This window comes from Pseudozyma flocculosa, assembly GCF_000417875.1.
Source record: "Pseudozyma flocculosa PF-1 unplaced genomic scaffold scaffold00024, whole genome shotgun sequence".
Lineage (NCBI taxonomy): Eukaryota > Fungi > Basidiomycota > Ustilaginomycetes > Ustilaginales > Ustilaginaceae > Pseudozyma > Pseudozyma flocculosa.
Window position 1 is genome coordinate 106,285 of NW_006920892.1, and position 17,995 is coordinate 124,279.

At 64.7% G+C, this 17,995-nt stretch overlaps 6 protein-coding genes across 6 annotated transcripts; 2 read left to right on the forward strand and 4 right to left on the reverse strand.

The window, feature by feature from the left end:
* Positions 1–3,445: 3,445 nt before the first annotated feature.
* PFL1_06145 (uncharacterized protein) lies at positions 3,446–4,435 on the reverse strand (the record flags this gene model as incomplete). The annotated part of the gene is made up of 2 exons (XM_007883685.1): positions 3,446–3,783; positions 3,886–4,435. The coding sequence occupies 2 exons, from the start codon at positions 4,433–4,435 to the stop codon at positions 3,446–3,448; spliced, it is 888 nt and encodes a 295-aa protein (XP_007881876.1).
* Positions 4,436–5,104: 669 nt separating this feature from the next.
* PFL1_06146 (uncharacterized protein) lies at positions 5,105–7,464 on the reverse strand (the record flags this gene model as incomplete). Its single annotated transcript, XM_007883686.1, has 2 exons — positions 5,105–5,879; positions 6,014–7,464. The coding sequence occupies 2 exons, from the start codon at positions 7,462–7,464 to the stop codon at positions 5,105–5,107; spliced, it is 2,226 nt and encodes a 741-aa protein (XP_007881877.1).
* Positions 7,465–9,821: 2,357 nt separating this feature from the next.
* On the forward strand, positions 9,822–11,341 carry PFL1_06147 (uncharacterized protein; the record flags this gene model as incomplete). Its single annotated transcript, XM_007883687.1, has 7 exons — positions 9,822–9,884; positions 10,321–10,348; positions 10,467–10,585; positions 10,680–10,719; positions 10,860–11,014; positions 11,124–11,216; positions 11,327–11,341. 7 exons carry the CDS (start codon positions 9,822–9,824, stop codon positions 11,339–11,341), a joined length of 513 nt encoding a protein of 170 aa, XP_007881878.1.
* Positions 11,342–11,911: 570 nt separating this feature from the next.
* Positions 11,912–12,999, reverse strand: PFL1_06148 (uncharacterized protein; the record flags this gene model as incomplete). Its single annotated transcript, XM_007883688.1, has 3 exons — positions 11,912–12,202; positions 12,346–12,428; positions 12,564–12,999. 3 exons carry the CDS (start codon positions 12,997–12,999, stop codon positions 11,912–11,914), a joined length of 810 nt encoding a protein of 269 aa, XP_007881879.1.
* Positions 13,000–13,392: 393 nt separating this feature from the next.
* Positions 13,393–14,358, forward strand: PFL1_06149 (uncharacterized protein; the record flags this gene model as incomplete). The annotated part of the gene is made up of 2 exons (XM_007883689.1): positions 13,393–13,583; positions 13,722–14,358. 2 exons carry the CDS (start codon positions 13,393–13,395, stop codon positions 14,356–14,358), a joined length of 828 nt encoding a protein of 275 aa, XP_007881880.1.
* A 140-nt stretch (positions 14,359–14,498) lies between these two features.
* Positions 14,499–16,224, reverse strand: PFL1_06150 (uncharacterized protein; the record flags this gene model as incomplete). The annotated part of the gene is made up of 5 exons (XM_007883690.1): positions 14,499–14,579; positions 14,682–14,775; positions 14,904–15,228; positions 15,362–15,450; positions 15,617–16,224. The coding sequence occupies 5 exons, from the start codon at positions 16,222–16,224 to the stop codon at positions 14,499–14,501; spliced, it is 1,197 nt and encodes a 398-aa protein (XP_007881881.1).
* Between the last annotated feature and the right edge of the window lie 1,771 nt (positions 16,225–17,995).

Genomic DNA, 17,995 nt, shown 5'->3' on the forward strand with positions numbered 1-17,995 from the left:
CGCGNGCGCGCGCGCGCGCGCGCGCGCGCGCGTCGTGCGTGNGNGCGNGNGNGNGNGGNGGNGGGGGGGGGGGGAGGTGGGCTACATCGAAAAGCCGACGGTCCGATCAAGCTCGGAGAGGGCCCCGGGCCAGGCCGAGCCACCGGCACAGCCGATGAAGCGTGGGAGGTTGCTGGCTGGCTTGCTTGGGCGCGGGAGCGATATTATCGCACGCGTCGCCAAATAGGCTCCGGGGCGTAGGCTGCCCTCGGCAGTGGGGCGTGCCAAGCCTTCCTTCCTCTCTCGAGACGATCACATCCGCCGTTGATGTGACCGACGCTGGCTGTGATGGCGAGGCCTGGCGTGGCCTGGCCTCGATGCTTCTCGCGGCTCCTTTCCGCTTTGGCTGGCTTCCGTCGTCGGGGGACGTCGAGGCAGACGACCTGTGCCAAGGTAGGCTCGGGCTGCTCCGGGCCTCAGCGGAGGCCCGACCGCTCCTTGCCCGTGACAATGTGGCCCGTGAGTCACGCATTTCCTTCCGCACCAGGCGGAGTCCACCCTACCTGTCGCTCTGGCTCTGGTTCAGCGGAGCGTCCCGACACCATCACGCTCCCGTCCCTCCGCCTTCGCTACCGAGCGGCCGGTTGCTCTCGCTTGGTCACCATCACGTTCACGTCTTTCCGTCCGAAGCTCACCACTACGACCTGTACCCGAGCCCGTCTCGCCACGCCGAAGCATGAAGAGCGCGGACTTCTCACACCGGATGGAAGCCTCCGCCCTGGAGAGGCGATGGCGAAATCTTGCCCGCGCTACGGAGGTGCTAGGCTGTGCTCTCGGACACTGCGATCCCACAGAGGACAGGCTCAGAAGCCAGGCAAGCGAGGCAGGAGAGAGCTCATCGACCAGAACAGACCGCCTCGACTAGGCGAGAGGAAGACCGCGCGCGATTCTGCGATGTCTCGAAGCTTGGCCGCAACGTTTGCTGCTGCGGCTTCTCACGCCAAGCCTACCAACGCCCGGCCTCCTTCCGGCGATGGCATATCGCACCAGTCTTCGGCGCAATCACTCGTCTCTCGGCTGGCTCGCACGAGCTCGATGGGATTCCGTCGTCGGCGCCGACTCACGGCCAACCGAGCTGAGTCCCACGCCCAACTCTTGGCGACGCCGAGCTTGTCTGAGCACCGCCACGGCCATCGTTCGCACCCTCGAATCGTCGCAGAGCTTCGTGGTCAGCTGGCCGCCGCGACCTGAAGGGTACTCGCTCACCCAGCAGCAGCGCAGCGAGCGGCTTCGAGCACGTTCGAGGGGCCGAACCCTGGATCCCCAGAGGGCCAGGACCGAGGAGGGCCGTCGTCACTCCAGCGCCAGCAACGACGGCGCCAGAGCGCTCGAGTCCAGCGGGCCCAGCAGCGACGGCGACTCAGCGCAGTCAGCGGAGAGGCTGACCTCGCTGGGACGCAGAGACAGCGTCCAGCGGCCCTCGCGCTCCTCTGGCGAGGGCGATTCCCCTCGCCGAAAGGGATATAAGCAGGGCCTCGAGGGTCGGAACTCCATCCCCTCCTCCTCATCCCAATCCACTCTCACAGTCCACACCACATCTCTACACTCGCACAAAGACACACACACACACACACACACACACACACATCTCTCTCTTCTTACGCACCGAGCCTCACAGCTACATCTCCTCGCATTCTCTCCAGAGCTCCGCCTCTGCCGTCTACCACCGCCGACTCATCCTCTTCCACCTCTACCGAGCTACCCTCCTCCCACTCCTCTTGCTCTCTCCACGATGAAGGTCGCCACTCTCGTCCCCTTTGTCCTGCTGGCCATCGGCCACGGCGTCGCCGCCGCCCCAACCTTTGACGCCTCGAGCAACGACCTCGTCTCGCGCTCCGAGGAGCGCTCCACGGCCGCCGCCTGGCTCAAGCGCGCCTACGGCTCCTACGATGACAAGGACAGCTACGACAAGTACGGCGCCTACGACAGCTACGACAAGGAGTACGACGACGCGGACAAGTACGAGAAGGACAAGAAGTACGCCGAGGACAAGGACTACAACGCCTACAAGAAGTACGACGACGAGAAGAAGAAGGAGGCGGCCAAGAAGGAGAGGGAGGCCTACGACGCCAAGAAGGCCAAGGAGTACAAGGACACCAAGAAGAAGGACGACTACAAGGCCGACGAGAAGAAGTACGCCGACTACAAGGAGAACGAGGACCACAAGAGCGACGTCTACAAGAAGTCGGACAGCTGGCACAAGGACAAGGCGTACAAGAAGAACGACTACAAGGACTCCTACAAGAAGTCGGACTACGACAGCGCCGAGAAGAAGGAGAAGGAGGCCAAGGACTACGACAAGGCCAAGTACGACGCCTACAAGGACTACGACAAGCACGACCTCGACGCCGCCAAGTACGCCAAGGAGAAGAAGTACGACGACGAGAAGGACAAGAAGGCGAGCTACGACAAGAAGAAGGACTACGCCGCCAAGAAGTACTACGCCGACAAGAAGGACGACGAGGACAAGAAGGACTACGGCTACGGCAAGGACAAGAACGACTACAACTACGGCTACGGCGGTGACGACGACTACGAGAAGAAGGACTACGGCTACGGCGACAAGAAGGACGACGAGTACAAGAAGAAGAAGGACTACGACGACGACTACGAGAAGAAGGAGTACGGCAAGCGCGCCTACGACAAGGACGCCAAGAAGAAGGACGACGACGACAAGGAGAAGCACGAGTACAAGAAGTACGGCTACAAGAAGGAGGACTGCGAGGAGAAGAAGGACTACGGCAAGGCCAAGAAGGACCACGGCTACGGCGACGATGACAAGGAGAAGAAGGAGTACGGCTACGGCGACGAGGACAAGGACTACGGCTACGGCGACGACGACAAGGAGTACGGCTACGGCGATGACGACAAGGAGTACGGCTACGGCGACGACGACAAGGACTACGGCTACGACGAGGACAAGAACGACTACGGCTACGGCGACTACAGCTACTGAGCGCCCGGTCCCCGTCCTCTCGGCCTCGGCCTTGGCCCCGCCTGACCCCCTCTGGCGCTGCCGCCCCCAAAAGTCACTCCCGCCCCTCTTCGTCCTCGCCCTCCTGCTCCCGCATACATCGCCTCTGACTGTACATGCCTCGTCCCCCGAAATCTGACTGCGCTTCTTGATCCACACTTGTCTCTCGACTGTGTCGCCGCGGCGCGACTTGAGCGAAAGGGCCTTGTCCGCTCCTTCATACCAGGTGAGTGGAGCTTAGGAGCGCTTACTCTTTCTCTTCGCTCTGAGCCCTTTCCACTCTCTCGACGACGGCTCCTCTCCCAGCACTTTGACGGCTTCTCTTCCAGCAGCCTCTCTAGCCTACAGCGAGCGAGCAACGCTTTCCAACCCTCGCCTTCCGGCTCTTCATCTGGCGCCGCCTCCGACCTTCCGACAATCGTCAAGTCTCTATCAAGCCAGGTGCTTGGTGAAGAAATCGATGTACTCGGGCATCGCCTTTTCAAAAGCCTCGCCGACGTAGATGTCAAAGTGGCCCATGCCTTCAAAGACGCGGACGACACCTCTCGGCGCCTCCTTTGCGTAGGCGATGCTGGTGTCTGCGGGCGCCACCGAGTCGCCGGCGCAGATGGCGAAGAAGATCGGGGCCTGCACCTTCTTTGCGTCGCGTCCAGGCGCCAAGAGGGGCAGCTTGAGCAAAAGGCGCGCGGCAATCTCATTGCTGAACGCGATGTCGCGGGGGACGAGGCTGAGGTAGCCCTGCCAGACGTCCGGCTTGGTCATCAGAGCGACTGGGGCGACCGCCAAGCGTGCAGCCCTCTATCAGCGTGAGTGAACGTCCATGGCCAGCGAGCTGCGGGGTGGGTGGCGCGAGCGACTCGACATTGACTCACCATCATCCGGCTTTCCGGCCAGGGCGATGGGCACGATCGAATCGCCCCAAGAAAAGACGAGGTCTCTGATGGCAGCCACGGTGCCCCAGAGGAGGGTGCGGAAGCTGACGGTCTGGGACGAGGCCCATCCGCTGGTAAAGGGGCACTGGGATACGACGGCCTTTACACGCCTCGGCTCACGGGCTGCGACGGTGATGACGTGCCCACCGGCGAAGCTGGTGCCAAAGATGGCGATGCGCTCGCGATCGACCGACTCGAGCGTCTCTGCAAAGTCGAGGGCGGCCGACCAGTCCTCGAGCTGCCTGGGCACGTCGACGAGCTGCCTCGGCCTGCCTGTCGACGCGCCGAGGTGGCGGTAGTCGAAGACGAGCGCGTTGAACCCGGCCTGCTGGAAGCGGTGCGCGAAGCGATTAAGACCCATCTCCTTGATGGCGCCGATGCCGTGCGCCAGGACGATGACGGGGCGGCGGCCGCCCGGAGCGGACGGGTAGAGCCAGCCGGCGCAGATGTCGTCGCCGGACGCGAAGCGGATATCTTGGCGGTCGGCCATATCGTATTGCCAAGGGGATACAGAGGCGAGGGCCCGGCTAGGCGGTGGGAGACAAGCGGGGAGGGGGTGGAGGATATGCAGCGGGCCGTCTTACCACCATCCGGGGGAGGACAGGCGGGCGGGTGATGGTGTTGGAGACCGATGAGACAACCCGCTGGCGGCACGATGGGCCCAGGGGGGACTGCGGGACGGCGGGGCTCCCGAGGCGTCGTGCCGAGGCTGGGGGTGGAGGTGGGGCACGGGCCACGCGGTGAGCTTGGGCCGAGCCAGGCTCGCCGCTATCGAGCTGCCGCTCGTCTTCTCTGCCATGGCCATGAGCAAATCGATGTCATTCCAACCAATCGGCGGGGGTACCATAAAAGAGCGGGAGCGGGACCGGTGCAAGGAAACGGACAGCCTGGCCTTCGGATTAAAGCCAGAAGGGTGGAGAGAGACAGAGGGAGGGGGGGGTTCCAGGTAGAAAAGAGCGAGAATCTGGCGCGCAGACGGGTGTGGCGGAAGAGGTTTTGGAGGTTGGAGGTTGCGGCGAAGGGCGGCGACGTCGGGACCATGGCAGGCGCTGATGTGGGAGCCGCTCGGTAGACGCCACCGTTGTCGTCGAAAGGCTCATCGAGCGTGGGACGGCGGCCGAAACGCCTCCCCCACCCGGCCATGTCACGGCGCGCGACATCAATCCCAGTCGGGATTGGGTCGAGGAGCGAGGTTGATGCTCACGCCTCGTGCCGCAGTCGGGCTCGACGGATGGATCGGTAGAGGGACCGAGGGACGCTGCACGACGTTGACCTCACACACGACCGTGGCGCCGATGTCTTCGTACTGTCGAGTGACGGTCTCGGTGACGAGGATGCCGCCGCCCGGCGTTGTCAGCCCGTGTCCGACGGCCCGTTTGTCGTCGGCCGATCCGGCGTCCTCGGCATCGCGACGGCTGACTGTGTAGACCTGCTCCTCGGCAGTCGCATGCCCGAGATCGCCATCGCTGCCCTTCTTGCCGAGCGCCTGACCGCAGGCTCCGCCCTCGTGAGACGCTTCGAAGACGGTCTCGACCGCAGAGCCTCCAAAAGATTCAGCGCCGCCTGCTGCGACCAGCGTGCTGGCGGCTCCCGCAGACATGACTTGCAGCGAGACGCGCGGACCCGCGACCGCCTTTGAACCTTCCGGTTTGGCCGAGAGGCCAGACCTGCGCCCGACCGCCGACTTGGCCCACGTCAGCTTGGTGCCGCTCCGCGCGGCTGCGTCGTCGCATGTGCTGGGATCGGCGGCCATGGAACGCCTGATCACGGGCCGAACCCTCTCCTGCGAGGCGGCGACGATATTGTTGACGACGGGCTCGTAGGTCCGTCCGAAGATCATGAGAAACACCCATGCGCCGCAGATGACACATACGTAGGCCACCCACGATGCGCTCAACGTGAGAACTCGGCCGCCTTCGTTGGCTTCCCAGCTCCTGCACGGGAAAGAAGACGACAGAAGGGGAGGGAGACGACCAGGAGAGCGAACGACGTTCAGCGGCCAGCCCTCAGAGCGCTTCGGAACGACTCGAGATCGAGGATAGCCGAAGAGGATGCCGGATCGACTCACGGATACCATTGGACGGCCACGTACACGCCGAGGACCGAGTAAAGGAAGGCGGCGACCGAGATGCCGACGAGCTGGACCATGAGGTCAGAGAGGCACCGCTCGAGGTAGTAGCGCTGCGCACGGCGGCCGTTTCTGGCCGTCACCTTGGGAGGACGGTGGAAGGTGCTGGGCTTGACGGCGGGGAAAAAGCTCGCCACCGGCGCGTCCTGCTGCTCGAGTTGGGCGGCAGAGAAGAACATCGACTCGGCCTGCTCTTCGTCACCGCCCGAATCGTCGTCGCCCCCAGACACAGACTCTGCATCGTCACCGAATCGGCGCTGCCATTGCCGGTGGACGGCAAGCAGGAGCCTCGCGATCGGCGCGTCCCCGTGTTTCTGAAGCCCGTGCCGCAGTTTTCCGCCAGGGACCGCTGCGCCCTTGCCGGCTCCCAGTTGGGCCGAGGCCTTACGCCGTTGGACTGCGAAGGACTCGCTGAAACTCTGATTGGCCTTGAACGAGCGCATCGTCTTCATCTGGCTCCGAATGGTCAGGGCCAGCCGACCCGCGCAGATGAGAACGCCAGCGAAGAGAGCAAAACCCGTCGCGGCCCAGATGGCGTAGGCGATGCACAGATGCGAGGCCGAGCTGAGCGTTCCATTCCAAATTGTCTGAGCCTCGAGCAGCATTTCCCGGTTGAGCGCAGTTTCGGCGGCCCACCTGCGGTTCCAGGCATCCTTTTGGTCGAGAGCGGTCTGCCAGCGCCGCTCGGCGCGATGGACGGGCGCAACAAGAGCCGCCGCGGGCACCAGAGGTATGACGAAGAAGATCACGTTGACGACCCTTGGCGTGATTCCGAGCCTCAGGGCGAGCGACGGCGGGCGACCAGGGTCCCGCGAGATGCTCTTGAGCGAATCGGGGCGGGCTAGGGCGACGCCGAGGACATAGAGGTAGGCTCCCAGGCAGAGGGGGATCCAGGGCATCGACATCCACAGGCTAAAGTGGTCGGAGCGCAGTCCCATGGTGCTCCAGGCCTGAGCGTACCAGACGAAACCCACCATGGTGCCAAAATAAAACATGAGGACCCAGGTGAGATTGGCGACGGCGTTGGGGACGATCAGGGTGCCGTTGGAGCGCTGCTGGACGCGAAAGAGCCAGAGCGACCGCTGGTGGAAGCGGCGGACGAGGATCATGACCGACATGAGCACCAGCAAGGTGGCGACTCCCGACAGGACCTTGAGCTGGGTGCAGGCGCTGTGACCAATGTCAGGCTGGAGCAGCCGATGGATGAAGCGTGAAAGTTGATCGACTGGCGTGACGACCGTCGTGGCCGTCGTGGTGGTAGCGGCGGCGGCGGCGGCGTCAAAGTCCGGAAACCATGCCCGCTGCCAGATGTGGGGTCTGCCGAAGGCCCAGACACTCCTGGCGGGCGGATCCGGGAGGTTGAAGCGTTGGTGCAGTTCACGATAGGCCATGACGCGAGCGAGCCTTGGCCGGTCGAGGGCGTTGGAGTGTTTGGAGAGAGGCCCTTGCGGTGGGAAACCTGTGGCGCCGACCAAACAGCGGATGGTGCGGGCGAGGAGCAGACGCGGATGGCGATGGCGTGTCGAGGCGGAGGGATTCGCGGTAGGGGAACGCTTCAGGGGCAGACCGAGAAGAGCGCTCTTATAACGGCTGCGTCTCGCCGTGGCGCTCGCCCTTGCCAGGTCTGGCGGCCGCCGCAGCACAGGTCAGATTCAGATGGGCCTGACCGGGCCGGCAAGGTACCGCACGGGGCGGCGACGAGTCAAAGCAGCGGGTCGTTATGCGCTGTCGTCCGGCCCAGCGCTTGGCTCTAGAACTAGGGGATTTCATGGCTGCACCCGGGCCACGGCTGGGAAGCAAACCCGCGACAGGGAGACCAGAGAGGACGAGCGACGGGATGACCTTGATGGCGGAGGCCTGGTAGCGCGAGTTTAGCCGTGGCGAGTGCGGGTACGCCGGGAGTCGCAGGGAAGCATCGAAGCGAGCTGTCTCTCCAAGATCCCGACTAGCCGCTGTAGGGTTGGTTGCGGTGACTTAGTCGCTGATCGACGCAAAACGCTAGTCCTTGGGCCCGCGAGAGCCTCGGGCTAGCCGCGTACGCTGCAGAGCCCTTGGCCGGGACGAGTGTGTTCGAGCTCGATGGGATTGAGCCAGGGCCCCCGTATCTGCGGGACTTTGTCCTCGCCAACTGGAGGTCCGTCGACGTGGGCTCGAGCGCGAGACCCTCTTGGCGCGGTCCGACAAAGGCAGCCGGTCAGGCCACGGCGAACTGCGATTATAGCCGCGCAGCTCACGCCGCTGGCGAGGCCGACGAGGAGCTTTGGCCGTCCGCAGCGCGTCAAGGCGCCAGAGGGAGAATGAGGTCGCCGGCAATGGCTCTCAGCCTGGCCGGCGGCTACCGGGCGAGGCCATGGCTCAATGGGGCAGCCGACCGAACGGGGCGGCGTATCGACTGGCCATCCAGTTGGTCCGCAGCAAAGGGCTTTGCCGCCTATCAGCTGAAATCGGACCAAGTGCGCGGTTGTGACGATGGTTGAGGGTATCTGTGGCTCTCCTGGCCTGGGACCCGGCTGACTGGCGACCACGCCATCGTGCCACCTGGGTTGACCGACCCGCTCGCATACCGGCGAAGGCGGGGACGTCGTCAAAGGCGGTGTCGTCGATCCTTCGGTGAGGAGCCTGCTGAGTCGGCTGTTGGGAGGTCTTTCGAGGCGTCGCGGACGATGAGACGGACCGGACGGACGCTCGAGCAGTGCGTCGTGTGCCCCATCGGCAGCGATGTGGCGAGAGATGTAGTCGATTGGCCGTCAATGGACGAGCTCCGGATGGCCCTCCGAGCCTACAGTCAGTATGGCGTCAATTGGGATGCTTTGCGCTGGGCTTCTGACGGCGCAAAGGCGTCGCTCATTGTAGACGAAGGTGATGGCGGCGTTGGCAGCAGGGTCCGGGATGGTGGTCTGCCGGCCCGACGCCGAGCTTCCTCGGTGAAAGTCATCGTGGGCCCAGAAATGTTTGTTCGCCAGGCAAAGACAAACAAGAGGGGCAGAGAGCAATCAGATCTGCAGCAGTCACGGGTAGCTGGTCAATCCGAGTTACGCCCTGCCTAGGTGCGGGCGAGGGGGCGGAAGGAGATGGGTGGCTTCCGCAGCGGTCCAGCGGCTATGGCACTAGGCGAGGGCGTCGGCGTCGTCGTCACCTTTGATACCTACGCCACTGCACTGCACCGATAGTGGGCTCGCTCGAGTGTCGCCTCAATGGTGCTGGCGATGCTAGATGGCGGTGGCGTTGGTGGTGGTTGGCGGTGACGAGGCGAGGGCGGCAGGCAGCGGCGACGAGTGCCGTCTGCCGGTATCCGACATTCCAGGGTCCAAGCAGATCCTCCCGCACGACAGAGGAGAGCGTGAGGCCACAGGAGGGTCGGTGATCGGGTGCTTGGCGGGCGGGCGGGCAATCGAGTTGGCTCCTGCGCACAGGCAGCCAGGTAACTTGGCCGAAAGGGGCCTCGCACCTGCAGCCAGAGAGGGCCAAGGCCAGGGGAGGCGAGCATCGGTCAGGCTGGCGCGCAGACCAACGGCAGGCAGGCAGGCGGGCAGCCAGCCACATCCCCTCTCTTCTGGCAGCCCAGCCAGCCAGCCAGCCACTGGGGGGCCCTGAAGCTGCCTGGGCGTGCCGCTCTCCACCCCATCACCACCACCACCGCCGCCGCCACCACCACCTGTCGCCGCACCCATCTCCCGATCGACCTTACCAGCACATCCCTCCCCCTCACTCCTAACCTCCAGCCCCACCCGCAACACTTTAGCCCGCCATGGATCCCTCCAACATCAACACGGAGCTCTGCCCCGTCTACGCCCCCTTCTTTGGCGCCATGGTGAGTAGTGCCGTGCCACTTGCCGCCGGTTTCGTCGGCCCGCCACTCGCTGCTCGCTCTGCAGCATCAGCCCGCACCCATCGTTCGACCCTCTCGCTCTCGAAGGCATCGCAAGAAGGCTCCAAGCATGTCTGCCTCCCAGCCGGCCCGACAGCCACAGTCCCCTGGACTGGATCGACTGGCTGGTCGGATGGCCTGCTAGCATGGCTGCCCGGGAGTTCGGGCCCACCTAGCTCGTAGCAGCCGCACCGATCGCTCTCACCTCCACTACCGAACTGCCTTTCCGTCAAGGCTAGGTCGCGGCGCCCGATTGTGACGACGACGCCGCACCTCGAGCATGGCCACGCCTCGCACCCTTGACCCGTCCGGGCCCGTGCACGAAACTGACACACCGGCTCTGTTCCATGCACATCATGATCCCACTTCCGACCAACAGGGCTGCACCGCCGCCATTGTCTTCACCTGTGAGTATGTCGAACGCTGCCGCCGCCGCCGATGCCCGGTCCTCGAGGCCCTGAAGCACGCTCGGAATGCCTGGCTGACCGTAAGCGGCTTTCCACCCCTGGCTCTCGCCTTTTGCAGGTCTCGGTGCCTCGTACGGCACTTCCAAGTCCGGTGTCGGTATCTCGGCCATGGGTGTTCTCCGTCCCGACCTCCTCATCAAGTGTGTCGTCCCCGTCATCATGGCCGGTATCATTGCTGTGAGTTGGTGCCCAGATTCTTGCCCGTCGGGGAAACGCGGCAGCCAGTCGCTGACCGATGTTCGCACGACGACCCGTCTACCGTCTCCGGCAGATTTACGGTCTCGTCGTCAGCGTCCTGATCTCGGGTGACAGTGAGTTGCGAGCCAGCGAAGCGGTGGGATGCCTCTGCAGCGTGGCCGACGCCGACGTAACCGATTGACCAACCGCCACCTGCCACCCGCCTCGCCTGCCTTTGCCATCTGCTTCCGCCTCGCTCTTGCAACGCAACCAGTCAAGACCCCGATGTCCCTCTACGCCGGCTTCATCCAGCTGGGCGCCGGCCTTTCCGTCGGTCTGGCCGGTCTCGCCGCTGGTTTTGCCATCGGCATTGTCGGTGACGCTGGTGTCCGCGGCACCGCCCAGCAGCCTCGTCTCTTCATCGGAATGGTGCGTGGCAGTGTCGTGGCCCGCTTTGCTTTGATGCAGTGCAGGATCCGTTGCGCTGACGTTGGCGCTCTCTCTTGCCGCGAATCGTCTCTCTCCCCGCTTCTTGCAGATTCTCATTCTCATTTTCGCCGAGGTCCTGGGTCTGTACGGCCTCATTGTCGCCCTGATCCTCAACACCCGGTCCCAGGACGACCCCCTTGGAGTGAGTGGCGCCGCCGCCCGTAGCCCGACGTCGCGCCACGGTCGTGCACCCGATTGCACTCGGGCCGTTGCTGACCGCCGCCGTGCCCTCGCTCCTCTTTCGACGTGCAGTGCCTCCTCAAGTAAATGGACCCTCGACGTCCGCCCTCGTCCCGCTCCGGCTGACCCGATCCGCTTCGCGTGTCCTCGATCTTCGACGGGGGCCGAGCGAAGCCATGGCTGGTGCTGGAAAGGGCGTCGGCATCGCGCTGCTTGCTCGTCGTCATCCGTCTGGCTGCCGGCGCCGCGTCCCAGATCCGCATCGCAAGGCGACGAGTGGACGTAGCAGAGGCTCCCCTTTTTCCCTTCTCCTCAACAAGCCGGTTATTAGAAGTCACGATGTCGGCCGGCGCCCTGCGCTGGCAGGCCGTGAGGTTCTCGCTGTCGGACACGACGACGAATAGCCGCCCCAGCAGCGCCCTGAGCTGCGCTTGACCCTTCGCGCCCGCGGCGAGGGCCATTGCGCGCATCAGAGGTTGCTGGGATCCTGCAGCTGCGTGAATATACATATGAACTGGAGAGCCCTCGAGCGTGGTGATGACGGACGTGGCGGCCGCGGCCGAGGGATGGGTATAGATGGAAGCACACGGTTGCCTGGCTGGTGAGGAGAGCAGGCGGGCGCTGCTGGATCGAAATGGGGCAAGCTGGCGGCGGATGTCAGGTCGCTCTGAGTCGCTTTTGCGGCTGCCCATCGATGCCGATGGACGGTGATGCCTTGCCCTGGACATCGTCGTCGTCGCCGTTATCGTTGTCGTCGTTGTCGTCGTGCTGGCCATCGACTGGCTTATCAGCGTCGTGCTCGCGCTCGTCGTCGTCCTCCGCCTCGTCTTCATCTTCCTGCTGAGGCTGCTGGATGAAGCGACCGTGGTGGCCGCGCCTCGGGTTGAATGTGGCCCTGCTGTGGCGCTGCTTTGTCAGGCTGGCGCGCAGATCGTAGACGGAGCATTGCTGTGCAGGCGTGGGATGACAGTTTGGTTGAGCGCAAGTGTGCGAGGCGAGGCGAGCGGACGAGGGCGAGAGCAGGGGCGGACGTAGGTCAGAAAGGACCGAAACGTGCGACACGGCGAGGGGGCGGAGAGGGCCGAGCTCACCAGCCGTGATGCGAGGATGCCATAGAGATCGGGCGCCTGGTAGATGCTCTCGTTGATGACATAGTAGGCCGCCAGCGGTGTGACTGCAAAATGGAGGCGGAGAGCGGCGAGGGAAGGGGTCAGAATGGGCCGACAAGGGGACCTGTCGACGACGAGGCGATGTCGCCCGGGCGCCCGAGGACTGCAAGGCCCTGCGACGGTGGTCGTCGATAACCCACCCTGATCCGGCCCGCTCCTCCAGCGTCTCTGTATGACAAACACGCCGCCTGCGCCTGCACCCGGCTTGGCGTGTACGAGGACAAACTCGAGACCCGTGAAGCGGCGCAGCTCTTCGTGGAGCTGGTGCGCCGACATGGCCGAGTTGGGGTTGAGGCCGTTTGCGATGTTCTGCATGCGGATCTGCTCGTTGTTGGAGCGGCGGTCGAAGAAGGGCGATGTGGCAAAGTAGTCGAGCACGTTGTACTCGGTGAGCGGGTGCTGCGGATCGAAGGCGACCGTGCCGCCCGCGGCCGACGATGCCGTGGTGGTGCGGAGGGCCTGGAGGTGGAGAGAGGAGAGGTAGGAGAGGTATTCGGGGTTCTTGAATTGGACGTGCAGGAGGTTCGCGGGTGGCGATGCGCCCTGCTCGGCGCCGGTGGCGGTGGGTGGCTCCATGTTGGCGACGAGTATGTTCAGGGGCGAAGGAGAGGGCGACGAGCAGGGGAGGTGAAGCAGGGGGGAAGATGGGCGTCGGCCCTGGAAACGAGAGAAGGGTCGACCAGGTCGACGGCTCCTCCACCCGCCGCCGGCCCTCGGAAGTCGGAAGGAAGCCGATGGGGCGGGCGGGCCGACCGAGACTGCCGCTGCCCTGTCGGTCCAATGCCCGGCGGGTGACCCGACGTTGGGTGTTGGTTGTTGGTTGTTGGTTGTTGCTTGTTGCTTCACCCGCCGTGCCCTTCCCTTCTCTTCCCTTCTCTGCCCTGCTTTGCCCACCCATCCTCCTTGCTGGCCTGCCCTCGGTCGCCTCGCTCGCCTCGCTCGCCCATCACCCTCAAGCCACCTTTATCCATGTCGTCGCAACCGCACCGGCGCCCACAGGGCCAGCACGACGACCTCCTCTCGCAGTACGACGACCTCGACACCCCGCTCGATACCCAGGACCAGGAGAGGCTCATTGCCCAGCTCAAGCAGCAGAACGACGGCTCAAACTACGGCCTCCGCGCCCTCCTCGCCGTTCTCATCGCCCTCCTCGAGTTCCTGTGAGTCGCGAGTGGCCCACCGCTGACCCCGCTCGCTCCACGCTAACATCGTCGTCGTCGTCGTCTCCCTCGCCCCTCTGCCTCTGCCTCTGCCTCTGCCTCTGCCTCTGCCACCTCGCCTCTCCCTTCACGACGCAGCTACCTCACTCCGCTGCCGTCCTACATCCGCGGCGACCACCCGGAAAACCACCTGACCCTCTACCACCACCCCGTCCACGTCGAGGGCACCATCGACCATCTCACCTACCTCCCCGCGTTGCCCATCTACCTCTTCTTTTTCCTCGTCCACGGCTCCCTCCTCTACATGGCCGCCATCGAGCTCCTCTCGACCATGGGCCACGCAAACCTCCTCGCCCGCTACCGCCTTCCCCTCGCACGCTCGACGGCCAACGCCGTCCCCTTTCCCTACCAGCCCCACCCCTTCGGCACCGCACCGGCCTGGCTCGTCCCCACCCTGCGCGACATCAAGTGGTCCACCTCGCCCCAGACCAAGCTCAACCAGCGCGCAGACGACCAGCCCGCCGCCACCGCCGTCGCAAAGAGCGTCGCAAGCTCCCTCTCGGACCCCAAACTCCTCTACCTCTGGTTCCTCTTCATCGCCAGCTGGCCCATGCCCATGCTCATCTTTGGCGCCGGCAACTTTGCCAACGCCGCCTGGTGGTCCCTCAGCTCCGCCGTCCTCGGCATCTACCTCGCCGCAGAGACCTGGATCGCAAAGACCAACCGCGACATCCTCGGCCTCGACGCGCTCAAGTACAACCACAAGTCGGCCTAGCCCGCGTCGGGGCCAGGGCCAGGGCGCAGAGCACGCCTGGAGCATCGATATTGCCGACGCACGCGTGTACAGGTCCGACGGGTCGATATCGTCGGCCTCGGGCGGGTCGGTTGCATGAGCGCATCCGCAGCCGCCGTCGATCACTGCTCGTACGGCGCCGCATCCAGATCCGCTGTTCCGTCATCCATCTCGGCCAGCCGCAGCGCCATGTCGTCAGAGATCTGCATCGCGGCGGCGTGGGCAGGGAGGAGGGAGTCAGATTGGGTCGTCTCGCCCTTCACGCAGTGATAGAGCACCAACTCGCCGGCGCCGCCGTGACGCACCTCGTACCACCAGTTCAGGCACAGGCACAGATCCGGGCCCGCCTCGCCTCCCGGTGTACCTTGATCCTCCTGCTGCGCGACGTGGTGATACCACCTTGATGGCCAAAGGGGAAACCCCGTAGAGTACGAATGGAATCAGCAGACTGCTATGCGTGCCCGTCCGCCACCTTGGCCAGCGCGTGGCTGACGAGACGAGACGAGACGAGACGAGACGAGACTCACCCGCTGGGGAGGTAGAGCGTGTCACCCGCCTCGACTCGGATCGTGAGGGGCGGCAGAGCGTAGCCATAACGCTGCAGCGCCGGATCCGGTGCCGGCGACTTGTCGTTGCTCGCCGCCGTGTCATCCTGGCAGTGGGATGGCGCATCCAGGTGGCGGTGGACGTATCTTCGATTGCGCAGCGACGTCTTTGGCTGCGTCGGGTCGATGGGGATCCAGCGCGTCCGTGGCGTCTCTCTGTCCCTGTGTAGTTCCAGCTCGGTCGGCAGACCGTTTGAGGTCTGGGAAGAAGTGGTGGGACGGTAGCGGTAGACGTCGAACTCTTCGTCTGCCGTTGACGGGGAGCCGCGCGAGGAGCGGAGAGGGAGTGGCGGGCTGCACGGTCAGCATCGAGCGAGGGAAGATCACCGACCTCCTTGAACGAGGGACGAGGATTCGCGTCGAGGGGCGCAGGTACGTACCGTCGCAGAGGAACCTGCCTTCATTGGGTGGAAAGACGGTGAACGTCTTTGTGCCGCGCACGACGGTGAAGAGGTTCTCGTAATGGTCCCTTGTCGATCGATGTCGCAGTTGGGGCCGGATCGAAGAGGGCAGGCGTAAGGGCGAGGTCAGTCGTCGTCGTCGTCGTCGTGCAGTCCTCACAAAGCAGCCCGATAGGTAGACGGACGGCAACCGACTGCGACCGGCGCTCGGTGCCGCGGGACACGCACACTCACCTGTGCATGCTCGTGGTGCTGCGACCCGTTCCGATCCAGATGTTGGTAGCCTCGGGGTGCTGTCCCATGGCCTCGGTGGCCCAGTCGATATCGGCGCGGATCGATCCGTCGTCGTGCGCGCACAGGTCCTCGAAGAGCGGTGCCAGGTCGCCACTCAACGGTCCGGCGGTATCGAGGTTCGAGTTCTGGGATTGCAGGTACGCCACGCACCCCGCTCCCGCTTCCGCATCTTCGCATCGCTGCTGCTGTTGTTGTTGTTGGCGTGCCAGTTGGTCGATGAGTCGGTCAAAGGGTACCGTGACGTCGTAGGGGAGCGCAAACACCCTCGCCGCGCCGCCGGGACGCTCTCCAGGCTGTCCTTCCTTCCCCACCGACGACGACGACGACGATGAAGGAGGTGAGTCTTGGGCAGCAGAGGGGAGGGGTACGAGATCGTCGGCCCGACCGTCTGGCGTGAGGGCAACGACGACGTCGCGCCCGCCCATCCGGTCGACGAGGTACGACGTGCGTTGCCACTCTCGCCACAGCCTCGGCCGATCCCGCAGCAGCCCCGGTATCACGACCGGGACATGCCGCTCCACCAGCCCCCGGAACGTCTCTGCCATCATGGTCATCGTCGTCGTCGTCGTCGTCGTCGTCGTCGATGATCCCGCTTTCGACCCCGCCCCCGCCAGCCGTTCGGGAAAGCCCGGTTGCTCGCCTGCCGTCAGCGGGATGCCGTGCCGCTTGCGCGAGGCCACGCTGCGCCGCCGCAGGTGCATCAGGTACGCATCGTCGCCGTCGCCGTCGCCGTCGCCGCTGTGGTCGTCCGAGCCTCGATGTTGCTGCGCCGTCATGATGGTGGGTCGTCAAACCCTTCAAGCACCTCCACGGGCGATCAAAAAGGGCGTCGAGAGCCCCCGCGAGGAGTACGGAGGACGCAGAAAAAGAATGGAGACTATGGGGATTGAACCCATGACCTTTCCGAGAACACGCCATGCAAACGGAACGCTCTACGACTGAGCTAAACCCCCTGGGTCATGTAACCCCCTTGGCTAAACGGGACGTTGATGTTCGGACATTCTTGGGTTGCATACATGAACGCTCAAAGCCTGCGGACCGACAATAGCGGAATGCCCTCCCCGACCCGAGGCAGGCAGAGACGGCGGCCGAGGCAGCAGCGGGCCGGTAGAAGAGCGGTGCTGGTGGCCGGGGGGTGCGCCGCAAAGTTGCCACTGGGTGAGCAGCGATACGGATACGGTGATTCGACTGCCGCTGGGGCGCGTCTTGGCCGAATCTGCTTCGTCACGCTGTCGGGCGGTTGGCCGGTCAGGATGGCTCTGATAGGCCATCATGCAGAATAACGGGGGGTGGGGGAGGTGTTCCACGCCGCTGGTCCCTCCGAGCACCGTGCTGCGCTGTTCAACCTCGACAGCACAAGGACCGGGCAGTGCGGGGCGGAGGAGCGAGGAGACGTGTGAAGCGGGTACTCACTGTACGCCCCACGACATCCGGCGTGTCGTGCGGGACCAATCGCCCTATCCCGTACCGTAGAGCGTCCCTCGTACAGCGACAAAGAGGCAGGGGGGCAGAGGCAGTCGTCCTGGCCACGTCCAGAGCTTCGTCCGGCCGAGCGAGGAGGACGAGGGGGGACGAGGCCATGCGTTGGGGAAGCCGAGTGGGGCACCGCTCTGCCATACCGTGCCGAGCCGCACAAGAAGCTCGCTTGGGGACGAACGTCGTTTGCAGATCTGCCGGCCAGACAGAAGAGGAGAGAAGAGAAGCGGGCGACATCGCCGTCGTTTCCGTCCCTTGGCATCGTTCCTCGACGACCGCTTGGCCTGCCTACCGGTATACGGCGTCGACGACGTCGTCCTTTGCAGCAGAGAGAGCGGCCGGCCGGTCAATTCCCTTGGCTCGGCTCCCTGCGCCCCTCCGCCCGCCCAGTACACGTCCGCAGGCCCGTAGGTGTCGTGTCGTGCCGTCACGACCACTTTGCCGCCGCCGTCGTCGCCCCATTCAGAGCCACTGTATCCCACGTCGTGCAGGCCAAGATGCAGACGATGCGGGTCTCGTGCGGCGTGAGGGAAGAGCCTAGGGGTCCTCGGAGCGGCTATTGTATGCACCCCGCGTCAGACGTGAGCCTTGGTGCGGGGTATGGCCTCTACCCCCACACTGGGGCAGAGCATCAAGCATAGACCAAAGGATCGCTCGTACGCACAAGAGTCCTGGTACCATCGCAGCACGGGGGCCGTCGTCTCGAGTCGAGGGAGCTGTAGCCGCATCGTGCAATCGACGGACAGGCTACATATAGGACACCGCCGGGGCTCGTCCTCATCGCCCTCCCTTCATCTTCTCTCACGCAACCCCTAGCCTCTTCCCCCTCTCCCCGCCCACCAC